The 26,730-nt window shown below is 34.4% G+C and overlaps 5 protein-coding genes across 14 annotated transcripts in view; 2 read left to right on the top strand and 3 right to left on the bottom strand.

Annotated features, from left to right (window-relative positions):
• Positions 1–84: 84 nt before the first annotated feature.
• On the bottom strand, positions 85–9,777 carry Scamc (Short Calcium-binding Mitochondrial Carrier). Of its 4 annotated transcripts, none has more exons than XM_070658856.1 (10): positions 9,355–9,777; positions 8,316–8,442; positions 8,151–8,238; positions 7,882–7,993; positions 4,144–4,302; positions 3,565–3,825; positions 3,240–3,407; positions 2,816–3,070; positions 2,529–2,619; positions 85–225 (listed from the first exon to the last, which is right to left on the bottom strand). In XM_070658856.1, the coding sequence occupies exons 1-9, from the start codon at positions 9,574–9,576 to the stop codon at positions 2,545–2,547; spliced, it is 1,467 nt and encodes a 488-aa protein (XP_070514957.1). In that variant the 5' UTR covers positions 9,577–9,777; the 3' UTR covers positions 85–225; positions 2,529–2,544. The 4 variants fall into 4 exon arrangements, with proteins under 4 accessions (XP_070514957.1, XP_070514956.1, XP_070514955.1 ...); XM_070658855.1 differs by lacking the exon at positions 85–225 and adding an exon at positions 232–1,763; XM_070658854.1 differs by lacking the exon at positions 85–225 and having other exon boundaries at positions 232–2,619.
• Positions 9,778–9,937: 160 nt separating this feature from the next.
• Sec15 (exocyst complex component Sec15) lies at positions 9,938–14,464 on the top strand. Of its 2 annotated transcripts, none has more exons than XM_070658837.1 (13): positions 9,938–10,367; positions 10,809–10,974; positions 11,105–11,391; positions 11,467–11,569; positions 11,636–11,875; positions 11,966–12,133; positions 12,205–12,276; positions 12,453–12,587; positions 12,668–13,038; positions 13,099–13,333; positions 13,405–13,546; positions 13,629–13,815; positions 13,891–14,464. In XM_070658837.1, the coding sequence occupies exons 1-13, from the start codon at positions 10,300–10,302 to the stop codon at positions 14,015–14,017; spliced, it is 2,301 nt and encodes a 766-aa protein (XP_070514938.1). In that variant the 5' UTR covers positions 9,938–10,299; the 3' UTR covers positions 14,018–14,464. The 2 variants fall into 2 exon arrangements, with proteins under 2 accessions (XP_070514938.1, XP_070514936.1); XM_070658835.1 differs by lacking the exon at positions 9,938–10,367 and adding an exon at positions 10,401–10,714.
• Eif4b (eukaryotic translation initiation factor 4B) lies at positions 14,449–18,175 on the bottom strand. Of its 3 annotated transcripts, XM_070658845.1 has the most exons (13): positions 18,047–18,175; positions 17,686–17,814; positions 17,107–17,288; positions 16,794–16,901; positions 16,503–16,713; positions 16,135–16,389; positions 15,767–16,058; positions 15,650–15,695; positions 15,446–15,575; positions 15,245–15,365; positions 15,083–15,149; positions 14,925–15,008; positions 14,449–14,835 (listed from the first exon to the last, which is right to left on the bottom strand). In XM_070658845.1, the coding sequence occupies exons 1-12, from the start codon at positions 18,054–18,056 to the stop codon at positions 14,940–14,942; spliced, it is 1,620 nt and encodes a 539-aa protein (XP_070514946.1). In that variant the 5' UTR covers positions 18,057–18,175; the 3' UTR covers positions 14,449–14,835; positions 14,925–14,939. The 3 variants fall into 3 exon arrangements, with proteins under 3 accessions (XP_070514946.1, XP_070514947.1, XP_070514945.1); XM_070658846.1 differs by having other exon boundaries at positions 14,449–15,008; positions 15,245–15,362; XM_070658844.1 differs by having other exon boundaries at positions 14,449–15,008.
• Positions 18,044–24,443, top strand: Msh6 (DNA mismatch repair protein Msh6). The gene is made up of 21 exons (XM_070658821.1): positions 18,044–18,134; positions 18,280–18,637; positions 18,792–18,959; positions 19,059–19,144; positions 19,239–19,304; positions 19,455–19,661; positions 19,739–19,873; positions 19,950–20,085; positions 20,173–20,453; positions 20,536–20,661; positions 20,757–20,841; positions 20,929–21,208; positions 21,277–21,432; positions 21,511–21,668; positions 21,733–21,821; positions 21,902–22,192; positions 22,290–22,505; positions 22,582–22,761; positions 22,842–23,019; positions 23,372–23,523; positions 23,763–24,443. Exons 2-21 carry the CDS (start codon positions 18,514–18,516, stop codon positions 24,018–24,020), a joined length of 3,372 nt encoding a protein of 1,123 aa, XP_070514922.1. The 5' UTR covers positions 18,044–18,134; positions 18,280–18,513; the 3' UTR covers positions 24,021–24,443.
• Positions 24,444–24,537: 94 nt separating this feature from the next.
• Positions 24,538–26,730, bottom strand: part of Jupiter (microtubule-associated protein Jupiter) — a 30,707-nt gene continuing 28,514 nt past the window's right edge. For all 4 annotated transcript variants that reach the window (XM_070658882.1, XM_070658881.1, XM_070658883.1 and 1 more), the window contains one exon: positions 24,538–26,591. In XM_070658882.1, the coding sequence (XP_070514983.1) occupies positions 26,401–26,591 (191 nt within the window). In that variant the 3' untranslated portion in view covers positions 24,538–26,400. The remainder of the gene's footprint in view (positions 26,592–26,730) is intronic.

The raw sequence follows: 26,730 nt of genomic DNA on the forward strand, positions 1-26,730 counted from the left end.
TTTTTTAATATAAATGAACGTACAATTTATAATTTCTGGATAAATTACACAAGTGAATATCGATATATTAATAAAATTAAGATCTAGATCGTTAGAATACAAACACACACGTCCCTTTTATTTCGGTTGTGCAAACATATGCTGACGCACAAAAATGTAGATCATCATATAGACTTTATTATGCGTTACATCCGAGATATTTAGGTAAAGTTTTTAAAGAAACACCTGAAATATATAAAAAATGTGTATTTATGTTACATATATACACATATATAAATTACCATTTACATCTCTTTCCTATAAAAACGTCGGTCCAATTCAATAACTCATTCACGATAAATACTTTAACAAGCATCGAAAACCATAAAAATAATTATAATCAATGTAAAAAAATTTTTATAAAGTATTTAGTTCCCTTAATAAAGTTTTATTATTAGATATTTTTATTTTAAAGAAAATTATACGTTTAAAATATCTTTTTCTTTATATTGGGCTCTCTATCAATTCAAATGGACGAGGTAAAATTAAAACATTTAAATATAAATGAAATTTTTCTTGTCCATGATTTATTAATAACGTTATCGCAATCTTTTCTAAAGACAACTATATTTATCGTGCACGAGTTATTTTTCCTCATATTATTCCTAAAATTTTCGTCAATGTACAACACGTGTATTTAGCTGTACATAATTTTTTTTTTTATAATACATGTAAATACATAATATACATATATTATAATTTGTAAGTTCTTAAACTTATCTAGGGGAATGAATCGTAATAATTGGAATATAATAGTAAATTGCAACGGCCGGTGAAATCGAGTTTATTATAGTATATACGAAGTATTAACAGTGTTGAAGTGTGAAAATTGAATGTCGCATGATTCACAACGATATAGTAATCATTATCGCTAAATTTATCACTTGACCTTCATTGAATCACTAATATGAATTATATATATATACATTTTTATAACTTTTTCATAAAAGTCTAAAAAATAATATATATAATAAATATTAAAGCACTTCATATAATCTTTATATAATCTTTTTAAGAAGAAGATTAGCAAACATTAATGAGATCTTAAATTAATACTAGCAAGTAGCTCTGAACAAGAATTTAATACTGAATGCTATTATATATAAGCATACACGTGCTGAAATTCTTTTTTCATTATTTTAACACCCATTGACTTTTAATTTTCCCCTATATATATAAAAAAGACATACAATTAAATTTTTCTTAAGTAAAAAAAATGCTGTTAATAATGTCAAATATTAAAAATGTTAAAAAACATAATAAGCAAAATAAAATGTTACGTTAGAAAATTGTTTTACTTCATATAAAATAATATTTTAAAAGATCGTAAATGTAAAATTTCATTATAATCATAATAAAACGTTTTAATTCTTTAGTTAAGTTTTAATGATACTTTTAAATAAAAAAAAAGAACCCCATGAAAAATGTTTGCAAAAAAATTACATAAGGATTATTTACTTATATAAAATGCTTTGTCTTAACGGATCGGGTTACTTTACATAATTTAAAAGAGCGATAATCCTATAATTTACAAAATGCTGTGTTGATAAATCATGCGAAAAAATTTACAGTCATATACATATCACAGTGTTAATATATAACTCGATCTTCTATCCTCTCAATTAACCGGAAATCTTTAGGTCGACACTAAATCGTTTTTGTATATGTAACAAAACGTATTTTTGCTGGCACTCAAGTCAAGCTGAATCCATAACTTTTTATCTCTGAAATAATTTCATAACATGTAAAAACGTACAGTATTGCTCTTTAATCAATAATAAAATTATTATGTGAATATTTTATATTGATGTAGCTGTAATAAAACAGTTAAAAGTTTTCACTGCTTTAAACTGAAATTATAATCAGAGAAATCACTATCAAAAATTATTCGAAATAATTTATATGTAAATTTCAAGTAGAATATTAATGCTGACTTGAACGGTTCCTGCAATAAAATACGTTTTACACTAAATAATAATCAAAAACTGGCCTTCTTCAATCGCTTTTCATTCAAAAATTGCTCGTATTTCTTTACAAAAAGACTACATATAATACTTGTATTTTTACACGCAAGACATTCTTTGTACTGTATTCGTCGAAGTAAAGTATCACTGCGTTATAACAACAATCTATACAACAGCAACTGCTGGAAAATTGATAATTATATTATTTTGATTCGCACTATTCTTCTTTATTAATCTTAAAATATTAAAAATATATTAAAATCTTAATAAATTATTTAAAAAACTGCAAAATTGAATGCTCGATTAAATGAAGTTTTTCATGTTAGCAATAACAATAAATTAACATCACTATTTTGTTTTTTCTTTATTCGTCTTTTTTAGGAAAGACGAACGAATGCGTTTATCGCCAAACGATCATTCGATATCGATTATTTATATCAAGTGGAAAAGAGAGGAATAGATAGAGATAAAGATAGAGATAGAGAAAGAGAGAAAATAAGTTAGTTAATTTAATTAATCAGTCACCTAGCATTTATATTCATCACGTCATGTTGACGCCCAATGCTTGTCGAAAATGTTCATATACTACATAACTAATAGATACAGCAGGTGCAACCTATAAAAAAAAAGATTTTAGTAATAATTAATTAAACCACAAGTTCATTAAAAACTATTGGTTTTAATTTTAAATTATTATTACGTCAAATTAATGTCAGCTAAGCTGTAATAAGTAAATGCTTATAATTTTAATTATTAAAAACTCTGTAAATTTTTTTTCAGCTGATACAAATTATTTATTAATAATGATATACCTTGAGAAAATTAGGCGTGAGGCCACGATAGAGACCGCGTACTCCTTCGCGGTTGAGAATGTCTTTAAAGACGCCAATCATGGTGTTGGGCGAACGATCAGGCGCAATCTCGGCCTGCAAACGTGTCCGCACTAATGCCAGCGGATATGAGCATACTTGACCGGCCGTGCTCGACGCGGTGCCACACAGTAATAAAATCCAAAATGCTGGCTGTTCCTTTTTGTCATGCGTACGTAAGTAACTATTTTTCAGTGTCTGCAAAAAAGAAAAGAAAAGATTGCAATTTTTATTTCGATCTATGATGCAAATTATATACAGAATTGAAACCACATTAATTTAGTTTTACAAGAATATCACATTATCATAATAGCTATGAAATAAAATGTAAAATAAAATATTTTCTTGACGTCTTATTACAACTTACTTCATAGACGGCTAAATCGATGCCAGCATAAGGGAGTATTCCTATCAGATTAGGTACGTAGCCTCTGTAGAAAGATTTCAAGCCACCTTGTCTATATATTTTCTTAGCCGCGTCAATCATGCCATTAAATTCACCCGTTTTCCGCAATGCAAGTCTTGTCTTCAGCACCTACAAATTTGTTACACAATGTTTAGGGTATTTAAATTTTATTTTTTCTTTTCTTATATGCATATACTTGTACTAATATGTAAAAAGAATTTATGTCGTCATAAACGTCGCTCGATAACAAGGAAGCGTAAATCACGCAAGATAAATAGGAACATACTTCAAGGGGATAGATGGCTGACTGACTAATACCACCAGCCATGGAGCCGGCACAAAATCGCTCGTGAAGACGGAGCTCGCTCGCCTCGTTGTCTGCTTTGATCGCCCGTTTCACTTGCTCGTACGCCATAAATTTGAGCGCTGTTTCTGGGCCAATCTTGAGTACGTTAATGCCATTTCCGCGCCACAAGCTCCTAATGCCACCCTCACGCAACATGTACCTGAAGCAACTCATGATATTGCAGTGTCGTGTGCCGTGGACCTGCAAGGATGATCGGACGATTCTCTCGTCGTATTAAAACAAGTTAGATTAATTTACCCGACTCGCTCGCTCGACAAGTCATGGCGAATCGGTTCGTGCAATGCACCGCAGTAATTTTTTTGACAGAAATCTTAGTTACATAAATTTATATACATACATTATACAAAGAAGAAAAAATATATAATATGTTTCTAATAAATTAATAACATATTCTTCAAAAAAATATATATAAATATATTAATTAATTTGATAATAGATTCTGAGATTCTTATAAATCAAATAAATTAAAAAAAAAAAAAAAGAAATGCATGTGCTTACTTGTAAATAAACTTTGATGCGATCTAAGGGAGCGGTGCAGGTACGTGATACCGCACCTGCTATTCCGCCAGATACTAAATGTCTCCACCACATTCCTGATACCATTTCACCCTTGGTAAATTCTTCAGGAACCCCGATGTCCTCCCCGATATCCATATACTGCAAATAAAAAAAAGTTGTCTATTATTATCGAATGTATAACCATTACTGTTCATATAATTCAATATTAATTAGTGTAAGATTTTTATTTATGACATTAACAGACGCAAATACATAAATACAGTTTCACTCGCTCTATTGTTCATATTTCACAAAGCTGACTAGCTTGAAATGAGTCCAAGTAATATACATACATATATTATCACAACTCCTTATACCATAATGTAACATATTATCACGTCTGCGATACGTCTCATATACGTATGTGATGCACGTAATATTTACAACTTAACATATTCATATAAATTTGTTGGAACTATTTCTCTTCGTCGCTCTTTACTTTTTCTTTACTGGAGAATTCATTATTCTTACGAACGTTTTCGCTCGCCTGCTTCTCGTGCAAACGATTATTTCTGCGTTTCAACTTTTACTGCCGATGCTATAGACTTGGTGCACGTGTGTTACATATTTTTAACATCAGTGGCAAATACTGAAACGCATCTTTTGACTGACCCTTAAAGCAAACGTCAATGGACTAAGTGATAAGATATTGTCGATTACTTTTTCTTAGAATTCACACAAATACTATATGCAACGCTTGGATCGCTTATCGATCGCGACTATCAGGTACTCGCAGTATTGTGTGTCGACAATGGTAACGAAACTCGTGTATAATGACGCTCTTGTGTTACAAATATTCGAGTTACAAAAACATGTATTATAGTTCTAAACCTGGCATTATCGATTTTTCTAGTCGACGTCTTGTAAAAAGAATGTATAACTTATATGAAAAATGTCTTTAGCTTTATATGTTATTTTTTATTTAATATAAAATATCTACCGTTTATCGCATAAGAATTTTACGAACATCAAAACCGAAAATTCTACAGTGCATACTCTTCAAATTTACGTCATAAACGTTATCGTTAATTTTTTTTTAATAAAAAAAAAATTCTATTAGTTCAACTGATAGTTACATTCATTATTAATATAATTATAATTTATATGTTATCAATAGACAGTGTGGAGTTAATATTTGACTCACCCTCTCATTTAATTTTTATAATATGTACATTAAAGCAGATGCAAAACATAGATATAAAGCGTACTTTAACACATAGTTCTCACAAGTCGTCATTATATTGAAGTCGCAATGTAAAACTTATTCCGATTTAAAATTTATTTGTTTGGTCTACCTTTTTTCACTAATCTCACAGTCATAACCTGTGACGTAATAATTTTGCGAAATCACAGATCAGGCTGACTGTTCGAGATGGGAGGGCAGGCGAAGAAGCTGACTGCAAAAATATACGTTTGGGAAATAACGCGGTAACAAACGTGGTAAAAGTAAAGATGTTTTAAACAGGTCGACTGACGCGAATCGTCAAACGATAAAGTCGTCCGCAAACTGAAAAAGCTTTCCCAGAGTTCTCTTAGCTTGACTGGGCGACGAGCCAGACACACGGATTACATCTTAGGTCGGTTCCTTCTAAAGCACATTTTCCGCACTCAAAATAAAACAAGCATATTGAAAGCAAAACGCTAGACTGGAAGATATGTATAAAATTTACTCAATACACCAATTGTACTTTGAACCGCCGCAGTTCTTTAACTAATTTAACGTCGTATCTTTAACGGAAATGGGCATTTATTTCTCAATATTGACTACTGTTACAGTGCCATTGCGATAAACGGGCAAATTACCAAACATCAGGTAACCGCGAGACCAGATGGAGAACATTTCGCATCGACATTTGCCTACAAATAGATATTGATCTAATAAAATTAGCTAATAAAATTGATAACGAATAGATACAAGTATTTTATCTAGGTGATGGGTACGTTTGATAAGCGTGTATGTGTGTGTGTTAGCATGTGTGTAAACGCGTGTTCGCGTAAGAGCTTAAAGGAGTTGAATTCTTGAAATTCCATAATCACTTTCGCTCTTTAACGCTGACCTTGCGCCTCGCACACCTGGCGCTTTCTTTTTTTCCACTCGAAACGATAAGCTTTGTGATCCGATTGGCCGACCCGAGCAAGCTCGGTAAGCCTCATCTACAGGCTCTACTCACCCGTTGCAAGAGCTCATGGTAGCGCTGAAGAAATTCCTCGCGTACTTGACACGCGGACAGTGTGCTATCGTGCTGGAGAAATCTCGGGTTTTTCAAGGCATACATGCTACGGTCAATCAGCTGTAATCGTGAATCATGTGGTCGCGCACACGCTCGTCGCATGAAGTCGGCCGCTTGCAGCTTCTCACAGCTTCAGCTCTTCCTCTGTTCTTTTTTGCTTACGTTTTACTTAATTTTTCTTCTTATCTTTTCCGAGATACCTCTCCTCCTCCTCCTTCTTTTTTTTTTATTCACGTTATAAAATAAAAGTATTCTATTCTTGTTTTTATGTCCTACTTTTTTTTTTTTTTCCTTTGCTTTTTTTTAACGTAAGTATTGGTTATTATTGCCAGTCGAAACTCGACCTCTACGTTGATGTTTAAATTTATGTTCGGGTCTCTCTCTTTTTTTTTTCCTTTTAAAATGTATTCAATTTATCTTCCTCTCTTATTGCGATTAAATGATGTATATATTCGCTGATTTATTACACTTTTTTTTTTGCTTCACGCGGTTGACAAAAATAATTCTTCCTCCTTAAAGTCGGCCGCCGTTTTGCACACTCGTGTGTCTCACTTGGTATTACAAGATTTACACATACTTTCGCGACTTTCGAACTTTCTACCCGGTATCTAGCGGAGCAGTCCAATGAGGATGTTCACGCGCCGATCGGGGTTGCGCGAATTCTCGAGAATTCCCCACCTCGTTCACTGCGATATCTTTAGATTGCGGATCCGACGACTTATGGGATTCGTTTGGAACGTTCCGAAAAGTAATCGACAGCCGTTCAGCCGTTAACGGTTCGTATGTAAACTGTAATGCACGTGGCCGAGGAAAAGTACCTTTCTCTTAGGTAAAACCTTCTTGACCAATTTTAAACGGTAAGAACAGAAGGGGGGGAACGAGCTACGAACCGACGATTCGGTCGCTCGGAGTCCGGTTACGAGACTGAGACGAGCAAACACGAGGGAAAACCCTGAGACTGGTCGAGGAGACCGAGATATCGTCCCCTCTAAAACGTAACGGGTAACGCCTCCGTCTGCTAATCTACCCTTTCCCCCCTTTTCCTTCTCGTCATTGCTCATTGCTTCGACGTCAGACACGCGCGTCATCGAGGCAAATACCCCGCTCGATGACGATGATCAAAGTAGTCGGCGGTCGTACGCATGGTGCAAAGTTTACCCAGGCGAGGCAGGCCAGCCTTATTTGTTTCAATTGTACTTATGAAAATAACAATTGCATGCTTATGTAAAATGTATCTTGCACTCGCAGCTGAGGGGGCCCACTGATTATGGAAAAAACAGCTGATGAAACATCGCAGAAAGTTTCGTCACATGTATAATGTTCATTTAAAAAGTTGGGACTTTCACAACTACCAAAAATATTTGCCGAACGTAACCGTGCATGTCTGTACATTGTAAATTGTTAGTGTCGGTCAAAGTTGAAAATGGAATACGTATAATACACTCACCGTGGTGTGATGCCAATATTCGATGATATCGAGCAACGTAGTACTTGGCGCATAAAGAAGAAAATCCCGCCACTCGTTGAAACTGATATTGAGACTTCCATCTTGGTCCATGCTACAAAAAAAAATAGTTCATTAATTTAAAATTATTTTTATAATAAATGAAATTCAATATACAACCTTTCTCTGGACTATACTTTTAATATGCTTAATGTTATATTAATTACAATAAATTTTAGATAACATAGAAGAAAGTAATGTTAAAATTATACCGTTGCAACAATTGTGTTGCTTCCTCTTGCGCAATTTCTATTCCTAACTCCTTGAAGGCTCGTATCAATTCTTCTAAATCTATTTTTCCTGTAAGTAATATACAAAATTGGAATTTTTTTTTTTAGAGATAATGAGTGGCATGATGTAACTGAACGTATGCTTACCATCTTTATTTTTGTCGAGATCGGAAAATTGCAGTCGCAGATTTTTTTCATGTTCGCGAACATAGTGTATGAACTCGGCTAAGCTGATATCGCCACTTTTAGTGCGATCTGAACTGGCCAGAAATTTCTATAAGATTAAAGATTATTTTTTAGATACATTCAAGCGTTTAAATTTTATACAGAACATGAAATTAATGGGAAAAAAATATATATAAATTTATATTATAAAAGAAATCGTAAATATAAAAAAAAACTTAAAGGATTAATAAAATATCAGAAAAGTTTAGAGAAAAAAAAAAGATTGCGTATCTAAAGTTCTAAAAACTGAAGGATTTCTGCAATATAACAAAAACTAATTAAGAAATTGATTTCAACCTAGAAATATAAAAAACAAAATGACTATCTTACATAAGACTTGTGAAATAGACCTTCCAGTTCATTGTTTTTACAGTTTTAACTGCACTTTAAGTACTTATTGTATTGCCAGTATTTTTGCAATTATCATACTGCCAGTAATGCCCTATTGTTTTCTCACATATGTCCCTCTTGTTTTATGAAAGTTACAAAAAACATGATCTATGATACCGAAGGTGCATTTTTCTCTTTATCTGCATTTTATATCAACTTTTAAAATTTTCTTCTTTACTAATCCAGCAAGTTCAAATATATTAACTTTACCTGCATTACACAATTCTTTTCTCTATCCTCCTCTCACACAGATGCATACATTGCATTCAACTAAAGATTCGACTCATCTCCAGCCAACAATTAACGCAAAACGATACTCAATTTCGTCAAACATAAAAATAAAATACCTAAGTAACAACCGCGTCTGAAAAAGGCGCAGAAGGCCGTGAAATATCGTTCCAAGAAGGAAGCGCGAGAATAATCGAATACTTGCTGCCCAAACTGCTGGCGATGCCGAGCGCAAGGCACGACGAATTCCGCGCCGAGAGATCCAGGATCTCTCGTCGCGGCCTGAGTTTCGCAATATCGAGAAATGTAAAAGGTGAGGAATGTGAACGGTTGAATCGAGTACCTGAGCGTATTGCGTGTGCACGCCGACCTCGCGGAGCGCATGGGACAGGTCGTGCACGTCGACGCGGCCGTTGCCGTCGAGGTCGAGCCGCTGGAACAGCCCTGCAAGCCGCTCCTCGTCCTGGGCCGGCAGCTCGTGCAGGTAGTGCGCCGGCGGCGGCTTCGCGACCGCGCGCGCCGCCGGCGACGCGCTTATACGCGCACCGCCGCCGTTACCTGGCATATGTACGCGACGATGTTACACTACGCTGCGCGACGGCCAGATAAGACGGGACGCCGAAGCAACGCGAAGCCGTACCGCGGCAAATCCGTACGCGCTTCCGAGTGTGGGTGGGATGTACGTGCACGTACGCAACGCGCGCGTATGCATGTCTACGGGCCGCAACGCGACGCACGCATCACCACGCATTACACACCGCGAGAAGACCGCACTGTCCGCACTGCTGCTGGAATATTATGCGCGCGCGCACGCCGCGACCATGCCCACCTAAGGCCGAGGGTCGGCGCTGCGAGCCGGCGAATAACTGGAGAACTTCCGATCTATGACGCGTGGAGTTTCTGGACAAGAGAAAAAGAATCGAGGAGAAAATGCCTCTGCAAATTCTGCAAACGCTTTGAGAATTTAATTTGATTTAATTATGAGCTGATGCAGCTAATTCAGCTGATCGGAAAAAAAAAAGAAAAAAAAAGAGAGAGGCCTAAATTAAAAGCTCAACTCACTTTTTGGCTGCTTTGATTGTATCACGATGGAGTGGGAGATGTAGGAGCAAACGTTGGCCGTGTCCGTCCATACTATATTTTCCTTAGCTGTAATGGCACCTTAATTTACAGAGGTTATGTTACGAAGCTAATTAATCAAAATTATTAATATTATTATTAGTACTAAGGACACTGCCGTGTAGGCGGCCAGCCAAATTTGCCGATAATTATCGGGATCTAAGTGACGATGCAGCGGTACGACATTTTAATTCAGGAGATCGAGGGCATCGACGACTACTTAGGCCCTACATTCCGGTAAGTGGGAAGTCGATAAGGGATGAAAATGCCAAGTTAAAATGCGCGCCCGCTCCTATATGAAACTTCAACCCCATCACGCAGATGCAATTCTCCTCGCGGTTTGCATATGCGCACTCGAGGGGGTGGCTATAAAAAGGGGTGGTAGGCACGAGGTCATAGCTATAGGTGCGCTTACGGCGTATGTGTTCTCGCTTCGAGTAAATTTATATTATGAACCCACAGCACTGTCGGGAAATGTCAATTAATCTGTCACAGAACCTAGTGTCGGCTATGGTACCGAAACACGAATATTTACTTTATGAGATAGAATCAACCGATCCTAATAGCATAGGCCTCGTCTTTAGGTATCGTCAGGACGCAAATGACAAACGATATAATTAAAAAAATATATGTTTAAAAATTAGACTGTATCGTCACGTTTAATAATTTATGTTGTAGAGCGATCTATGATGGCCACGAGCATCAGAAATTTATGGAAAAACTCGAGGATCGTATTAAAGCTCACGATAAAGACATCGAAAGGATGTGTAATCATCATTATCAAGGATTTATCGATTCCATTCGGGAGCTCTTGCAAGTTCGTTCACAGGCGCAACAATTAAATGTTAGTTTTGCAATCTTAAGATATAATTAGCGATAACAGTAATATTTAATTTTTTGCTGCAGCAACATTACTTTTTTAAGATTATGTAGAATATTTTTTTAATGCTTCGTTCATTTTTGTCATTATATAGGCAGATATATTAGAACTTGACAAATGCATTACCTCTACATCCACTAAGGTGATTGAGAAAGGTGAAGAACTTGTAAAAGCTCGAAAAATCGAGAGCAACATGGCTGCTGCTGTAGACAGCCTCACTATGTGTCTTCCTGTCTTAGCTGCATATGCAAAATTGCAAAAGCAATTAAAAGATAAACGATATTATCCAGCATTAAAAACATTAGAGCAATTGGAACATCATGATCTGCCAAAAGTCACAAATTATAGATTTTCTTCTCAAATTACACAACAAATTCCACAGTAAATTTTTTTTTTTAATCCTGCTGTTATGTACAATATTGTAAAAATGTTATAGAATCGTCTTTCTTATTTTAGATTGCGTGAAAATATAAAAGATGCATCTATGTCTGATTTAAGAGACTTTTTAGAAAATATAAGAAAACATTCGCCAAAAATTGGGGAAGTTGCAATGAGACATGTGAGTATTTATTTTTTTAATTTAATAAATCTATTTTTTATATAAAATTTTTTAATTTTTTATTAGACTGCTGAACAGTTAGCAACTGAGGCAGAAATTATAGGAAGGAAAAAGAAAAAGGCTCACATGAATCAATCAAACGAGATTGAGGAAGAATTGAGTGCTCAAGATTTAATGGATTTTAGTCCTGTATATCGATGTATGCATATTTATACTGTACTTCGCGAAGGAGATACTTTTAAAACATATTATAGACAGCAAAGAAAGCAACAAGCTAGATTAGTTTTACAGCCACCTATTAATATGGTGAGCCACTCGATTAGTATCGTATTTATTTATTGTAAAACTTTCAATTTATTCGTATTTTAAACGTTGCCGAAATATTTTTATTTTTAGCACGAGAGTATAGTTGGATATCAGACTTATTTGTACGGTATTATCGGGTTTTTCGTGGTAGAAGATCACATTTTGAACACAGGTAATGGATTAGCTACTCGCACGTATCTAGACGAGCTTTGGATTATGGCGTTATTCACTATAGTGAATGCTTTACGCACGCATTCGGTAAGTTATTATCCATAGTACTGTATTTTATACGATTAAAAATTTTATTAAAACGTTTATAATTTTTTTAGGCATACTGCACAGATGCTACACTTATACTAAAAATAAAAAATCTTATTATGTTATTCAATACCACTCTAATGGTAAGTAATTAAAAGCTTTAATTATTTTTATGTAGAATAAGTTCGATTTATTCTTATAATGCTCGAAATAATTTTTTTTTCTATTTAATATTTGCTAAATAGCACGAATAAAATAATTTTAAGAATGTTTTGAGTGCTGAGATGAATAATTTAAACAATTTCTTTTTTTTTAACAGGATTATGGTTACTCTGTAGAGCAATTATGGGATTTATTACAAGAAATTAGAGTTCATTATAACGAAGTGTTAATGCAACATTGGGTTCAAGTATTCAGAGATATTTTGGACGAAGATAGTTTTTTGCCAATTAAAGTAATTATATTATTTATGCGTATAAAACACTTAACTTTTAGTGATTTATTTATTTATTGGGATATTATTTATTATTCTAGGTTTCAACACAAGCAGAATATGATGAAATTTTAAATCTGTTTCCTTATTACGATGAGGAATTACGGAGAGCTGAATTCCCGAAAAAGTTTCCATTTTCTGATATGGTACCGAAGGTCTATCAACAAGTAAAAGAATTTATCTACGCTTGCTTAAAATTTTCAGAGGACTTGAATTTTACGCAAACGGAGATTGACGAGATGATATGCAAATCAACGAATTTATTACTCACCAGAACTTTCAGTGGATGTTTGTCGTCTTTATTTCGCAAACCATCCTTAGCACTACTCCAAGTAGTACAAATTATTATAAATACGGAATATCTTGAAAAATCTACAAAATATTTAGAGGAATTTGTGACTAATATTACCGGGTAAGTATTTATTAATTATTTTTTTCTATCGATCATAAATTTGTATCTAAATTTTTTTAGTGCACCACATCAAGGACAATTAAGTTGTATGGGCGTAGAATCTGCCATGTTTCGAGTTGCACGAGATGACGCTGAAAAGCAAATATGTGATAAACTGAAGAATAAATTAGACGAGTTTCTAGAATTGGAGAATTATGATTGGAATTTGGCAGAACCTCAAGGACATGCCTCGGGATTCATTACAGATCTTATTGCATTTTTACAGAGCACTTTCACATGCTTCACTAATTTACCAGTAAATATTGCATAACGAATTTATATTATATTTAATTCTTATAATACAATAATTAATAATTAATATTTTAGGATGAGGTAGCTCAAGTAGCATGCAAATCCGCGTGTTCTCACATTGCCAAGGCCATACTAGGCATATTAATAAGTGAAGATGTGAAACAGATATCCATGGGTGCTTTACAACAAGTTAATTTAGATACGATACAATGCGAACGTAAATTTATATATTTTTTATTATATATATTTTAAAACATAATGTATATTTTTGAGTATATAAAATTTCAAATTATTTTCAGAGTTTGCTGCTTCTGAACCAGTCGTTGGTTTACCAGAAGGAACCTTATTACAGTACTTTTCGCAATTACGACAGTTACTAGATTTATTTATGAGTTGGGACTGGCCTACTTATTTTCACGACTATGGTCATGATTCTAATAAATATGATTTAGTAACTCCAAATATGGCTGTGCTATTATTGGAAAAGTATGTATTGTACACGTTACTTGCATTTTTACTTTTAATGTATTAATATATATCGTTTTATATCTATTATTTTAGGCTGAAAGAATCTGATAAGAAAACGGTGTTCTCCGTGTTAAAAAAGAGCGAAAGGGATAAAAAGAAATTACTTGAAACTGTATTGAAGCAATTACGTCAACTAGCGCAGACTACCCAACAGCAATAAGAACTGGAATCGATAATATAATACGTGCGCACATACAGGGCGTCCAGAAAAGTTATATTTTAATAGCAGGTGGTATTGATTTATATTTTCGAAGTATATTAATTTCGAAACTCATATTTATTAAATTTTCCTTTCCTTATTTTGATGAATATTATCTGCTTTCAAAATATATAACTTTTTGAACACTGTGGGTGTGTGTATTCTGAGTTAACATGTAACATATATATATGTAAGTATTGTAAAAATGTGATTCTTATTTCCTTACAATGATTATTTATTACGAAAGTAAACTTGCTCTTCACACATATAAATCTCTTATATATCTTTATATTATTTATCAGTTTCAAATTTTGCAAATTTTGTAATATATAATTAGCCATTTACATACATAGAGATTAATGTGTGGAGAAATAATTAAATACAACACAACATTTGTGTTCTCTAATATACTTATTGTTTTAATTTCCTTCTATATTGGCATTGTTATATTACATGTAAACGAGTCACATATCGTACAATTATTGTACAGCTGATTAAGTATGATGTATAAAGTTTCAATTACTACACCTCATGTAGTGTAATTGTTCATGAAATCATTTCAAATGCACGCATACGCAATTATTTATTTAGTAAATTGTAAAAAATTAACGACATTGCGGTTCGACAATGTCAAAATTTTTATGCCAAAATGTAAAATAAACATATAAGTGATACAGAAATATATTTATGTTGGGAATATTAAAATAGAGATTAAATACAAATCAACAATAATTCCAGTAAGATATTACCAAAAGCATGATGGCTGGCTTACGACAAATCTATGTATAGCAGAAATAAAACGAATTATATTAATAATACATAATTGTGTGTTGCATGTGGCACAATTTAGTTGATATCTGATACAAACTGTAATCAATTAAGACTATTCATCAATGTTATCGGGATCCACATCATCAGGTAGCATGGAATATTTGTTGGAAGCTACAAAATTCTTAACAAAGAAAAAAAACATATGTTAATGCTACAGATATTAGTCATAGTTAAATATTAATTAATTTTACCTACCGGAGCTTGTTCATCTTTAGCCTTCGGCATTCTACTGATTTCATCTTTTTCTTTCTCTTTGCGATCTCTGTAAATAATGACAAGTAAAATGTTAATAAGTATAAATATTACGTATATGTATATATGTTGCAAAACTAAAAAAAATGTATTTCGTTTTAATACCTCTCCGGCGCACGAGTAGGTTTCTCTTCAGTATCTTTTGCGACAGGCTTCTGAGATCCTTTAGATGTCGGTGGCCCAGAGCGCGAAGCTGATGATGATTTGGATCCACTTTGTTCCTCTGCTTTAAAAATATATGTCACATTCGTTGAAATCTATAAGTTAAAAAAAGAAATTTCGGGTATTTAAGAAAAAAGAGCTCACCAGGACGAGTAGTAGTTGGTTGAGATCGTGGCGCGGATCTCTCAAGGCGAGCGCCTCTGTCTTCTTCCGACCGCCAAGTCGGTCGCCCTCTCTCTTTTTCTTTTTCTTTATCTTTGTCGTCACGTCCTTCCTGCAAGTGGAATATATTTAAATTACTTTTCATAAATCGAGACTTATTTCTCAAGTTCAATTAAAAATACTTACGCCATTACGTCGGTTCCAAGTACCATCTCGGCGTTCTTTAGTGTCTCTGAAAAAAAAAAGAAAAAAGATGTTAAAATTTCTCATAAAAACATGAGGAAAAAAAAGTTTTATACATACGGTTCTTCTCGGGATCGTGATTCTGCATACGACTTAGCGAGACGCTCTTCTATCTCTCGTTCACGGGCAGTGGTGTCCACAGGTTTCGCAGCACCGAAGATATTAGCTGCTGGCACGGCCGCAGACGCTCGTTGAGTTGGTGGTTCTTTTTCTGAAGCTTTTTCTGAACTTGGTTTCGATTCTGTCGTACTTTCCTTAGTAGTCGGTGAATCTTCTGCAGCTGCAGCAGCCTCAACGGGTTTTGTGCGAGGCTGCAGTTGCAATTTCGGTCTTTGTCGTGGTTCGGCGGCCGCTTAATTATAAAAATATCGATAATTAGAACAGAGATAAATCATAAATTTTACAATATCAAATAATTGTACACTTACATTTCGGCTCTCGATCTTGCCGACGATCACGGTCCCAATCAGAATCCCCACCATAATTGCGACGTGGTCCGAAACTGCTGCTTCTATCTCCGTCTCTGTCTTTGCTTCTTCCTCTATCGCCAAAACGATTCCAATCTCTATCTCTGTCTCTGTCTCTGCTATCATCTCTAAAACCAGCTCTATCTTTAAATGAGGATCCTTTATCATTGTTGTCTCTTTCACGCCATGCACCTGGCTTATTATCATAATCGTGTCCTGTTCAATAAAAAAAATTTTTTTTCTGTTATAGAGATAGATGACTTATGCGAAATTTTATCTTTATTAAACTTGTTATCTCGCTTTATAAATTAAGATAAAAATGTTCGTACTTTCTCTGTCATCTCGTCGATCTCTATCATATCGACTACGATAAGAATCTGTATCCTGCAGTTCCTCACGCGGTCCGCTCCTCCAATCGCCAGACGTACGCTCTGGATCATCATAGTTGTCCCTACGATTATCTCTGCCCATTCTACCACCTCGACGATCATCATTACTGCTATTCGAGACTTCAATTCTTACACGTCTCGTCTTAATGGTCTACATATAAAGAGATACGATATTATTTTCGGCAACTCTCATTTTTATATTTAATATATAAAAATTAAGTAATTTCTTACCGTATTCGTCATAGAAAGAGCATCAATTAAACTCTGGCGATCTTCGAATTCAACATAACCGTAGCCCCTAATTTTATTTGCATCTTTTGGCAAACGCATGTTTGAAATCTATGTGTAAAAAAAACACATAATTTGTCAGAAATAAAAGATACAATAAATATTAAAATTTAGTTATCACGATGTATTATCAAGGTTTTTTGCAAGATTTTATGTTAATTAAATATTTAAAAAGTAATAAAGAATTAAATTCTGTTCAGTTGTAATAGTTGTGTTAGTTTTATCTCTTGCTCTTAAAATTGTAAAAATAATAGACCTTCATATCTGCGAAAAAATCTGCCAAATCAGCTTCATCTACATCATATGGCAAATTGCTTAGGTAGGCAACATAAGGAGGATTTGTAGGAATGTTTTCCTCATCTATTCCTGGACCTCGTGCAGCCCTTGGAGCAGTTGGCAGTATAACTGGATCTTTGCTGTTTCTTGATGAAAATCCTTCTGTAAAATTAATTAAAACGTTAATAAAAAAAAAAATAAATCAATAAAAAAAAAAGAAAAAAATTATTGCATATTACATTATTAAAAATACTAATATAAATTTATTAAAATAATTATTATAAGCAATGATATATTTCTTCCCCTGTAATAATAATAATATAATTTTTGTATCAAAAAGAAGTGTTCACAATTTACTATTATAATTGTATAATGTGTAACACATAATATTATATAATTCTAGTATAAAGTGCATGCATAATTAAAAATTTAATTAACATAAAAATTTATATCGTCTAAAAGCGTCTTTCGATGAAATAAACAATGGTTTTATACAAAAAATCGATTAAGTCGCGGCGATCGTCGGCTTCGGATACCGACAAAGACGATTTCTCTTTACCATGTTCGTCCTCCACATCGTCAGCCCAGTTTGATGACTTCAAGGGTATGTTAGGGGTTGGGCTGCTTCCGTCAGCAAGGAACGAATATAAATTGACCGTCACTCCCTTCTTCTTCTTATTCTTCTTGCCTGCAAAAATATACGTGGGCGTATCGTGAGGAGGAGCAATTGTGCCCAATATTGAAACGCGCCTAGCAGCTCGTGAAATATCGAAAGCATGGTGACCACGTCGCGCGGAGTTTGGTTAGGTGAAATCATGCAGGGCAAAAATAAACGTAGCGCGCGACGTTCCGAAATCACTTCGTGCCTCGTTACAATTATTCGCCACCAAGGTTCGCTATCGCGGCAATTTCGAGCGTACCTGAGGACATGATAACGGACGAGAACTCTACAGAATTACGTGCCAGGCCGTGCTACGTGCACCACACAACCACTCTCATAAAATCTGTGTAAGCACGAATTATTTTACTGCAAGACGCGCCGCGCGATACACGTCTGTGCGGTCCCGTTTCCATCGAGTTTTCATTTTCATTTTAATCAAGTCCGCTGCGAGCCGCCACCGTTGTCTAAAATTAAATTATTTTATTGGTTCAGGCTCGTTCTTGCGAAATCAGCCATTAGCCAATCACGGTGTGAAGACTGGTTCACGCGTTTCTTGCGCGGGCTTTTGGTTACCGCGTCAAGCACCGGTATTACCATAACCTACCCCTTCATTTGGACCATAGATGGTTGTTGGATGCTGACGATTGCTCTCACGAGGTTCTTCCATTGTTACTTTTAAAATATTATTTAACATCGATTTTTGATATAACCGCGTTGCAATTAAATATGCCGAAAGTAAATACGATACTTAATTATTTCTCGTCTCCAAAAACTGACAAGAAGCCAAAGGAGACGAAGGAAGAGCGAGAAAAATCTCAAACTCCTAAGAGGAAACAAAAGAACAGCAAAGGTTCGATTAGCTCTATTTACGAAAGAAGTTTTCTTTTTATTATAAATTTTAAACGACACGTATGAGAATAAAATTACTGCTGCCTCATGCGTAACGTTTTTTAGTATCGTGACGTTATGTTAAAACTAATTTTTTTATAACGATACGTATGTAGAATTTGCTAAAGATGGAAAAGAAAATAAAAATATTGATAAGAAAAGATCACATAAAGAGGACACTGAAGAAGAAGAAGAAGAAGATAAACCTATACAACCTAAAAGACGACGTCTCATTATTCCTGATGTAGAATCTGATAATGATTCTGGAGATGAATTTATTCCAGGTTTGTTACATGCAGAAACAATAAACCCAAGTTAATATGATTTAAAGTTGAGAAAATTTTTCTTAGAAAAGTTATGCATTTGTTATTTCATTATTATAGAATGTGAATCTGAGGAATCTGATTCTGTTTCTGAAGGGGAAACAGAGCATGAGTCTTCAACAGTGACAGAGGAAGAAACACCAGAAGTAAAAAAAAATTTTAATAAAGGAATTTTAGATTTTAGTCATGAGAAATGTTAATTTAAAATAGGATTATATGTAATATAAATTTTTCTTTTAGAAAAAAAGAAAGATTAGTCCCAAATTCAAATCAAGGAAAGCAAATCAGTCTTTTAACACAAAAACTGTAAGTATATAATTGCTACATTGGCATTTATATTTATATATTTTTTTCTTATTTTTATGTAATTTATTATTCTTAGCATTTACATAATATCAGAGCTTTTTAACTAAATATTCTTGTGCAAAAAGTGAATAAACTTTACAATTTTTTTAGAACCAAAAAAATGTGAAGCAACCTGCACAAGTTCAGAATCAAACTGCAAGCAATGGATTTACTGCTATACATACTTGGCCTCATTTAAAGTTTGAATTTCTGCAACCAGATCGCATAAAGGATATAAACAGAAAAACACCAAAAGATCCCGATTACGATCCTAAAACGCTTTACGTTCCCGTTGATTTTTTAAATAATCAAACTCCTGTACGTGAAGATCCTATTATTAAAATTTTTATCAGCTATTAATACACCTTAAAGCTATTAATTTTTAATTTTATTAGGCAATGAAACAGTGGTGGGAATTAAAAAGTAAACATTTTGACTGTGTATTCTTTTACAAAATCGGCAAATTTTATGAGTTGTATCACATGGACGCAGTTATCGGCGTCAATGAGCTTAGTCTCACATACATGCGAGTAAGTCGGCATAATTATATGGGAATTATTATATTTGTGCTTCTGAATTTTATGACAAATATAAATATTATTTCAGGGTGAATTTGCACATTCCGGATTTCCTGAAATTGGGTACGGTCGTTATTCGGCCAGTCTAATAGAGAGAGGATACAAAGTTGCACGAATAGAACAAACCGAGAATCCGGAAATGATGGCGGCACGTTGCAGCAAAAGTATGAAGCGACATGAATATAATTTTTGTTTTATGTGAAAAAACCACATCTAAAATGTTAATTTTGTATTTTTTTTTTTGTTTGCAGTGACTAGACCGACGAAATTCGATAAGGTTGTGAAACGAGAAATTTGTCAAGTCAGTACTAAGGGCACCAGAGTCTATACTCCATTAGATGTGCAAGCGTCTACACCAAATTCTAATTATCTATTATCTTTGGTTGAAAAATACGATCCCGGTTCAACAATTAGTTCCTTTGGAGTATGTTTTATAGATACGACGATAGGTGAATTTTATCTCGGCCAATTCACCGATGATCGTTGTAATTCAAGATTATTGACTCTACTGGCTCATCACCCACCGGTTCATGTAAATCGTTATAATCTAAATATTACATACATATATTAAGAAATATATACACATACTTTATATATTTTTTTTTATATTGTAGGTAATATACGAACGTGGTAATTTATCGCAAAAAACTCTGCAGCTTATAAACAGCACTTTGCCAGCGGCGCTGAAGGAATCACTACAACGCGAAACACAATTCTGGTCTGCTACAACTGTACTGAAAGTGAGTAAAAAATAATATAAAAAATTTGATCGTAAATTCTGTAAATAAATTATTACTACTGTGTTAAAAATATTTCGATTAATTTTTTTTTAAAGAAACTTCACGAGGAAAGTTACTTCAAAAAAGAAAATGACTCTGACTTTGCGTGGCCTAAAGGTTTAATGCCGTACTTAAATAAAGGTAATTTATTATAATTTATAAAGTCTTTTTGTTTTTATATATTTATTTAACAATAATTCGTATGTAATATTTTATTTTATACTTTAGGAGATAGTTTGGGTTTAACGCCAGCAGAAAATAAAGAATTAGCAGTACAAGCACTAGGAGGATGTATCTATTTGCTGAAGGAATTCTTAGTCGAACAACAATTATTAGCTCAAGGCTGCTTTAACACTTACAACCCGCCCGATTTTTCGAACGGTCAGGCAGGTCGCAATTACGCAAACACTATGGTAATAGATGCTGTCACGATAAAAAATCTAAGACTCTTTGGAGAAGGTTCCCTGATTAATATCTTAGATCGTTGTTGTACTGCATTTGGTAAAAGGTAAATTTAAAATATTATATACTATGTATGCATATGTATACTATAAACTAAGAAATATGCGTTTGTAGATTATTGCGCGAATGGATCTGTAGACCATCTTGTCACAAAAACGTAATTATGGAACGCCAAGAAGCTATACAAGAAATAGTAGATAGAATGGATATAACTCAGTCGGCTCGCGCAATTTTGTCAACGCTACCAGATCTTGAAAGACTTTTAAGCAAGTAAGTTGAAAACTTATTGGAGATAAATTCTGCTATTAAAAAAGGGAAATAATGTATATATTTCTTTTACTTCGACAGAATACACGCTCAGGGAAATGCTGCTAGAATGAAAAATCATCCCGACGGTAGAGCCATAATGTTTGAAGGACCGACATATTCGAAGAGAGTCATTGTAGATTTCACAATGACACTTTTAAAATTTGAAGAAGTGTTAAAATTCGTCGAACTGTTTAATGGTATGTATCTATTTTTTTTTTTTATATGCATTTAATTTTTATGTCGAATTGTATTTCTTTACAGATTTCAAAAGCAAATTGATAAATCGCTATACTCAATATGAACCAGATGGTGATTTTCCTCATTTAAGAGAAACATTGGATTACTTTAAGGTAGCACTTTTACTTTGAATCTTTCTAATTTTTTAAAAATTATTTTTAGGTCTTCACTTACGATATTATAATAATTTCAGACTGCATTTGATCACGAAGAAGCTAAGAAGCAGGGCTACATTATTCCGAAGAAAGGTGTGGATGCTGAATATGATTTGGTTCTATCCGAGCTTGCGAAAATCAAGAAAGATTTAGATAAATACTTGGAAAAACAAAGACAGCATTTCGGTGTAAAAGTAGCATTTTTTGGAGCAGATAAAAAACGTTATCAAATTGAAATTCCCGAGTCACAAGTCAAGAAAATTGGTTCTGGATATGAATTACAATCGCAAAGAAAGGGCTTCAAACGCTATTATACCGTCGAAGCAAGGGTAAGAACAAGAATAATTTACATTTTTAATTTCAGAAAAATTTTTCGGTACCTTTATGAAGACGTAAAAGAGAAAATGTTAATCTTGATCTTTGCAGGAACTTTTGGCGAGACAGATAAACGCGGAGGAACAGAAGGATAAGGTGCTGAAAGATCTTAATAGACGAATCTTTGCGAAATTCAGCGAAAAATATGATATGTGGCATAATGCTGTTCATAAATTAGCTACCATGGATGTACTTATTTCTCTGGCGGATTATGCACGAAATGGTGACATGTGTATCCCGGAAATATGCGATAGATCGGATGACAAGGTATCGTTAGGATGACCAATGTCATAGATTTATAATAGTTTATTAGCTGAAATAATAAATATAATTTAATTTCTAGATATTTATCCAAATAAAAGATGGAAAGCATCCTTGTATCACATCTGATAATTTTATACCGAATGATACTTCATTAGCAGCCGATGATGCTGCTTCTTTCATGATTTTAACGGGACCGAATATGGGAGGTAAATCGACCCTCATGCGCCAAGTGGGTCTGATCATAATTATGGCGCAAATAGTAAGTCTCGTGAGGAAAGTATACGCGAGTGAAACTAATAGATTATACAGATAAATTTAATTTTTTTTTTACTTAACCAGGGCAGTTACGTTCCAGCCAGTTCATGTTCCATAACGCTGGTGGATCGTATTTTCACACGTTTGGGTGCGAATGACGATATTTTGGCTGGTCAGAGTACGTTTTTGGTCGAGCTAAGTGAAACTGCTACGATATTGCAACATGCTACGCCCTATTCGCTGGTTCTTCTCGACGAACTGGGTAAGAAAAAATTGCTAAGACATATTAATAATCGAAACGAATGTATTTATCGTTGTCATAATACCTTTCTTGCAAAATTTTATTATTAATAAATACTTGCGCGCATTATATATTCGCGGCACGAGAAAACGTATAATCAGCTAAGCTACAAGCTTGCACATTACTCGATGATTAAATTTATGTTTTACCATTTCCTTTATCATCGGGTAATATGCAATTCGAGTCTCCTGCTGTTGATCAAAGATGATGCTGACGGCGAGCGAAAGCGACGTCGTGATATTTAATTGTTACTCATTCGTTTCCTTTATTTTATCATGACATGCAAGTGATAAAAAATATGTTCTTATCACAGGACGCGGCACATCAACCTACGACGGTACAGCAATCGCGGCTGCGGTTGTTGACGCGTTGACCAAGCTAAAGTGTCGCACGTTATTCTCAACGCATTACCATTCTTTAGTTGAGGATTACAAAACCAATAAAGAAGTTACTTTAGCTCATATGGTGAGAAATTATTATGCATTTCAAATAAATTTTTTATTCAAAGGATAAAGTATTCAGACTTATAGAAAATAAAGCAGATTAGCTTAATCTGCTTTATTTTCTTAAGATTGTTAATGCTTTAAAATTAATATACAAAATACTTCGTAATTATTTTATTACCAGATATTCTGTGTATTAATTTTATATGTATTTCTAAAGTAAGGATAAAATATATTTTATGATATATTTTTCATTGTCAGGCATGTATGGTGGAAACGGAAGAAGAAGAGGAAGTGTCGCAAGAGACCGTGACGTTTTTGTATAAACTTAGCGAAGGGGCATGTCCAAAATCCTATGGATTCAATGCTGCTAGATTAGCAGGCGTCCCGTCTACAATCACAAAGAGAGCGCACGAAATAGCCAACCGGATGGAGCAAGAATCTAATCACAAGCACATCTTTAACGTTCTTTGCAAAGCTAACGGTGCTGGTATGAAAAGTCTCATCGCTGCCATTTAATGTTTAAAATATAATCACATGGTAAGCGTATTTCATATTATTTCGGAAGAAATTATTTGGAAAAAGTTATTGTAGTTAGATTTACGAAAAGTATTATTAAATGATAAATTATTCAATTAAGAATAACGTATAAAAATGGGCATTATACACTTACCTTTTTGATATTTTGCAGCAAATGTTTTCATGTATATTAAATTATTATCAATTTTTCTTGTCGCGTATTTAAATCTGTAAAGAAACAGCATATATTCTGTAAAACAATTTAACATATATGTCTTTGTTAATCGTCAAATAGTAAAACTATTTCTTTTTTTTCTATAAAATTGAATGATGTTACTTATACATATTGCATATTAATAATTTTTTAGTACGTAATTTTCTAATTGCGTTGTGTAGTTCATATTGTTGTATTTTCATAATAAAATCTTGTAAATGTATAACACAATCGATTTAAAATCATTGTGCACTTTAATCCATTAGAACTAGTCGTTTGAGAGAGAAACAAGGAGATAGGACGTTTTGCTTACAAAATTTTATTAATCCTTGCAAGAGTCCAAGAGTATAAAAAGACTACTTATGAAGAATACGAACGCATTGTGTTACAATATTTAAATCACACCAAACGACCGCGTAAAAATCCTTGCGTGAAGAAAGAAAACAATAGTGTATGTGCACGAATCTTTGCTACAAAATAAATACATTCGATTACACGTTACTATCGTAAGTGAACAAAAGCGGGCGCACGATTAACGGGAAACGAGCTACCGCCTCTCTGCATCTGGGTGCGAGGCCCAGTTTTAGTTCGCCCGTTGAAAAAGAAATAAGTATACAAGTACATAAGATAAATAGATAAATAATATCGATAGCTCTGCAGATAAATCGAGTGTTGTATGCGACGAATAAAATTCCGTTCTTTCATTTTTTTTTATTTCTACGAGACTTTTAAAGGCTGACGCGACGGGGGTTCGCATTTATATTATTCGCATATATCGTTGCATCCTCTTCGTTTCGGAACATCACCAAAAAATAATCTCTCGCGAGAACAAAGGTTCGGTCGCACCGTAATCATTTACGCAATGATAAGTTATGCGATTGAAAAGGCACGGAAAGATTAGGAGAAAAGACTTCAAGTTCGTCTTTGATGGGTTATACACGTTATACACCTTTATTTCTCGAAATAACACAGGCCTACTTCTAATGTACAATTCCGAGAGATTTTCTACTTCGCAATTTCATTAGCAAACGCGCCGCTACTTTTCAGTCCATTCCTCTCACGTTTCCAGTCATTCGCAGCTCTCGAATTCCTCATTCTCCTTCGTTTTTTTTTTCTTTTTTTAAACGATATCGTGCGAACCGACTTCTATTGAAAGTATTAATTTAATTATCCTATAAATTATGTGTGTTCTGATGTGTTTCTTTTTTTTTCCTCCTTCGATATATCACGTCAACGCTCGACAGGATTGATCGGTGAAGCGAAAAATTTCTTTTTTCTATTCTCGCACCTAAGCAACGCCTCATTATAACGTAATGTAATAACGAACCGTGGTTCTTACAGTCCTCGTACGATCTGGTATTCTTCTGTGTATGCAAGTACGTGAGTATACGGGATACTTTTGCGCGATAATTAATTTTATGTGAAATTACGTGATTAAAATTCAAGAAACTCTCAACAAAACGATTCACCACGCAATCCTCACCGTTACTGATTAATGATTTCGACTCTGTATTACGGAATATTTAGGGGATCCGCGAGTTTGTTACTTTCGTCGGTCCTACTGTTGTATTTTTTAATCTCCGACGACAAGCTATCAACCATATGCCGAATACGTTTTGTTCAAAGGGACATAACTGATTATCAACGCACGCATTACATCGGAAATTACAATTTTAATTTGATGTAACGGCCGCTTCCTCCGAATAGGCCGAGAGAAAAAGGATTCATTACTCGAGAATCAAAAGCCTAAGGACGTTCATTTTAATTTTTACTCTTTTTTTCAGGTGGTGTGCACTCCCTTCGAAATAGCACAAAGCAAAAGGGAATCAATCCGTAGTGTTAATCCATTAAAGCCCACTAATTTATTATTTATTATTTGGTCTCTCCATCTATATCTCTATACCTCTATACTTCTAAAAAGGATATTAACTTATTATCCTGGCAAGTGCACAATGGAAAAATAAACTTCCACGCGAGGGAAAACCACCACCCTCCACGGCCGACGATTACGAGTCTCTAGGCTGAACGGGCTTCAATGGGTTAAGAGTACGGAACCGTATGGATTAATTTCGGGGTGTTATCCATCAAAGTAAAAGAGGGGAAAGGGGGGAGGAAAAGGGAAAAGTGGAGAGGAAACGGAAAATGTCCCTTGATAGGTCGCTACCTTTACCAGAGTCCGGATGAATAGCCACCGGGTGGAACGCGGGTGCGCGTCGGCGTTTTCGCCGACCCCGGCGACGTGTCGTGCGACTTTTCCCCGCTGTTGCTGGAATTCGAGCTGGCAGTTCCGTTCTGCATGACCGGTCCGTTTTTCTGTGCCTCGGGCGTGTAGCCGATTCCGGTTACCGGGTTGCCATCTGCAGAAATGATTTTTAACACTCGTTACAACGAACAAAGGTCAGTCAATTCTAATCTGCCGGGTCTACCCACTCGGCCTTCTACGGCGATATATATATTTTCTTCGGCGATATCGCGAGTCTCTCCCGCTTGATAATT

Source organism: Cardiocondyla obscurior, linkage group LG07 (assembly GCF_019399895.1).
Source record: "Cardiocondyla obscurior isolate alpha-2009 linkage group LG07, Cobs3.1, whole genome shotgun sequence".
Classification (NCBI taxonomy): Eukaryota; Metazoa; Arthropoda; class Insecta; order Hymenoptera; family Formicidae; genus Cardiocondyla; species Cardiocondyla obscurior.

Bases quoted from the DNA above. Each gene is read 5' to 3' on its own strand.
- Scamc (XM_070658856.1), bottom strand. From the start codon at position 9,576: ATGCCAGGTAACGGCGGCGGTGCGCGTATAAGCGCGTCGCCGGCGGCG. The intron at 4,303-7,881 runs GTGAGTGTATTA...TTTTATTTGCAG, and splicing joins AATATTGGCATCACACCACG to TATATGGATATCGGGGAGGA. The intron at 3,826-4,143 runs GTAAGCACATGC...TCATCCTTGCAG, and splicing joins GCATCAAAGTTTATTTACAA to GTCCACGGCACACGACACTG.
- Eif4b (XM_070658845.1), bottom strand. The intron at 15,366-15,445 runs GTGAGCTCTTTT...ATATTTTTAAAG, and splicing joins ACCAACTACTACTCGTCCTG to CAGAGGAACAAAGTGGATCC. The intron at 15,150-15,244 runs GTATTAAAACGA...CATTATTTACAG, and splicing joins CCTACTCGTGCGCCGGAGAG to AGATCGCAAAGAGAAAGAAA.
- Msh6 (XM_070658821.1), top strand. From the start codon at position 18,514: ATGCCGAAAGTAAATACGATACTTAATTATTTCTCGTCTCCAAAAACT. The intron at 19,662-19,738 runs GTACGTGAAGAT...TAATTTTATTAG, and splicing joins TTTTAAATAATCAAACTCCT to GCAATGAAACAGTGGTGGGA. The intron at 21,433-21,510 runs GTAAGTTGAAAA...TTACTTCGACAG, and splicing joins CTTGAAAGACTTTTAAGCAA to AATACACGCTCAGGGAAATG.
- Sec15 (XM_070658835.1), top strand. From the start codon at position 10,581: ATGAACCCACAGCACTGTCGGGAAATGTCAATTAATCTGTCACAGAAC. The intron at 11,392-11,466 runs GTAAATTTTTTT...TTCTTATTTTAG, and splicing joins ATTACACAACAAATTCCACA to ATTGCGTGAAAATATAAAAG. The intron at 11,570-11,635 runs GTGAGTATTTAT...ATTTTTTATTAG, and splicing joins GGGAAGTTGCAATGAGACAT to ACTGCTGAACAGTTAGCAAC.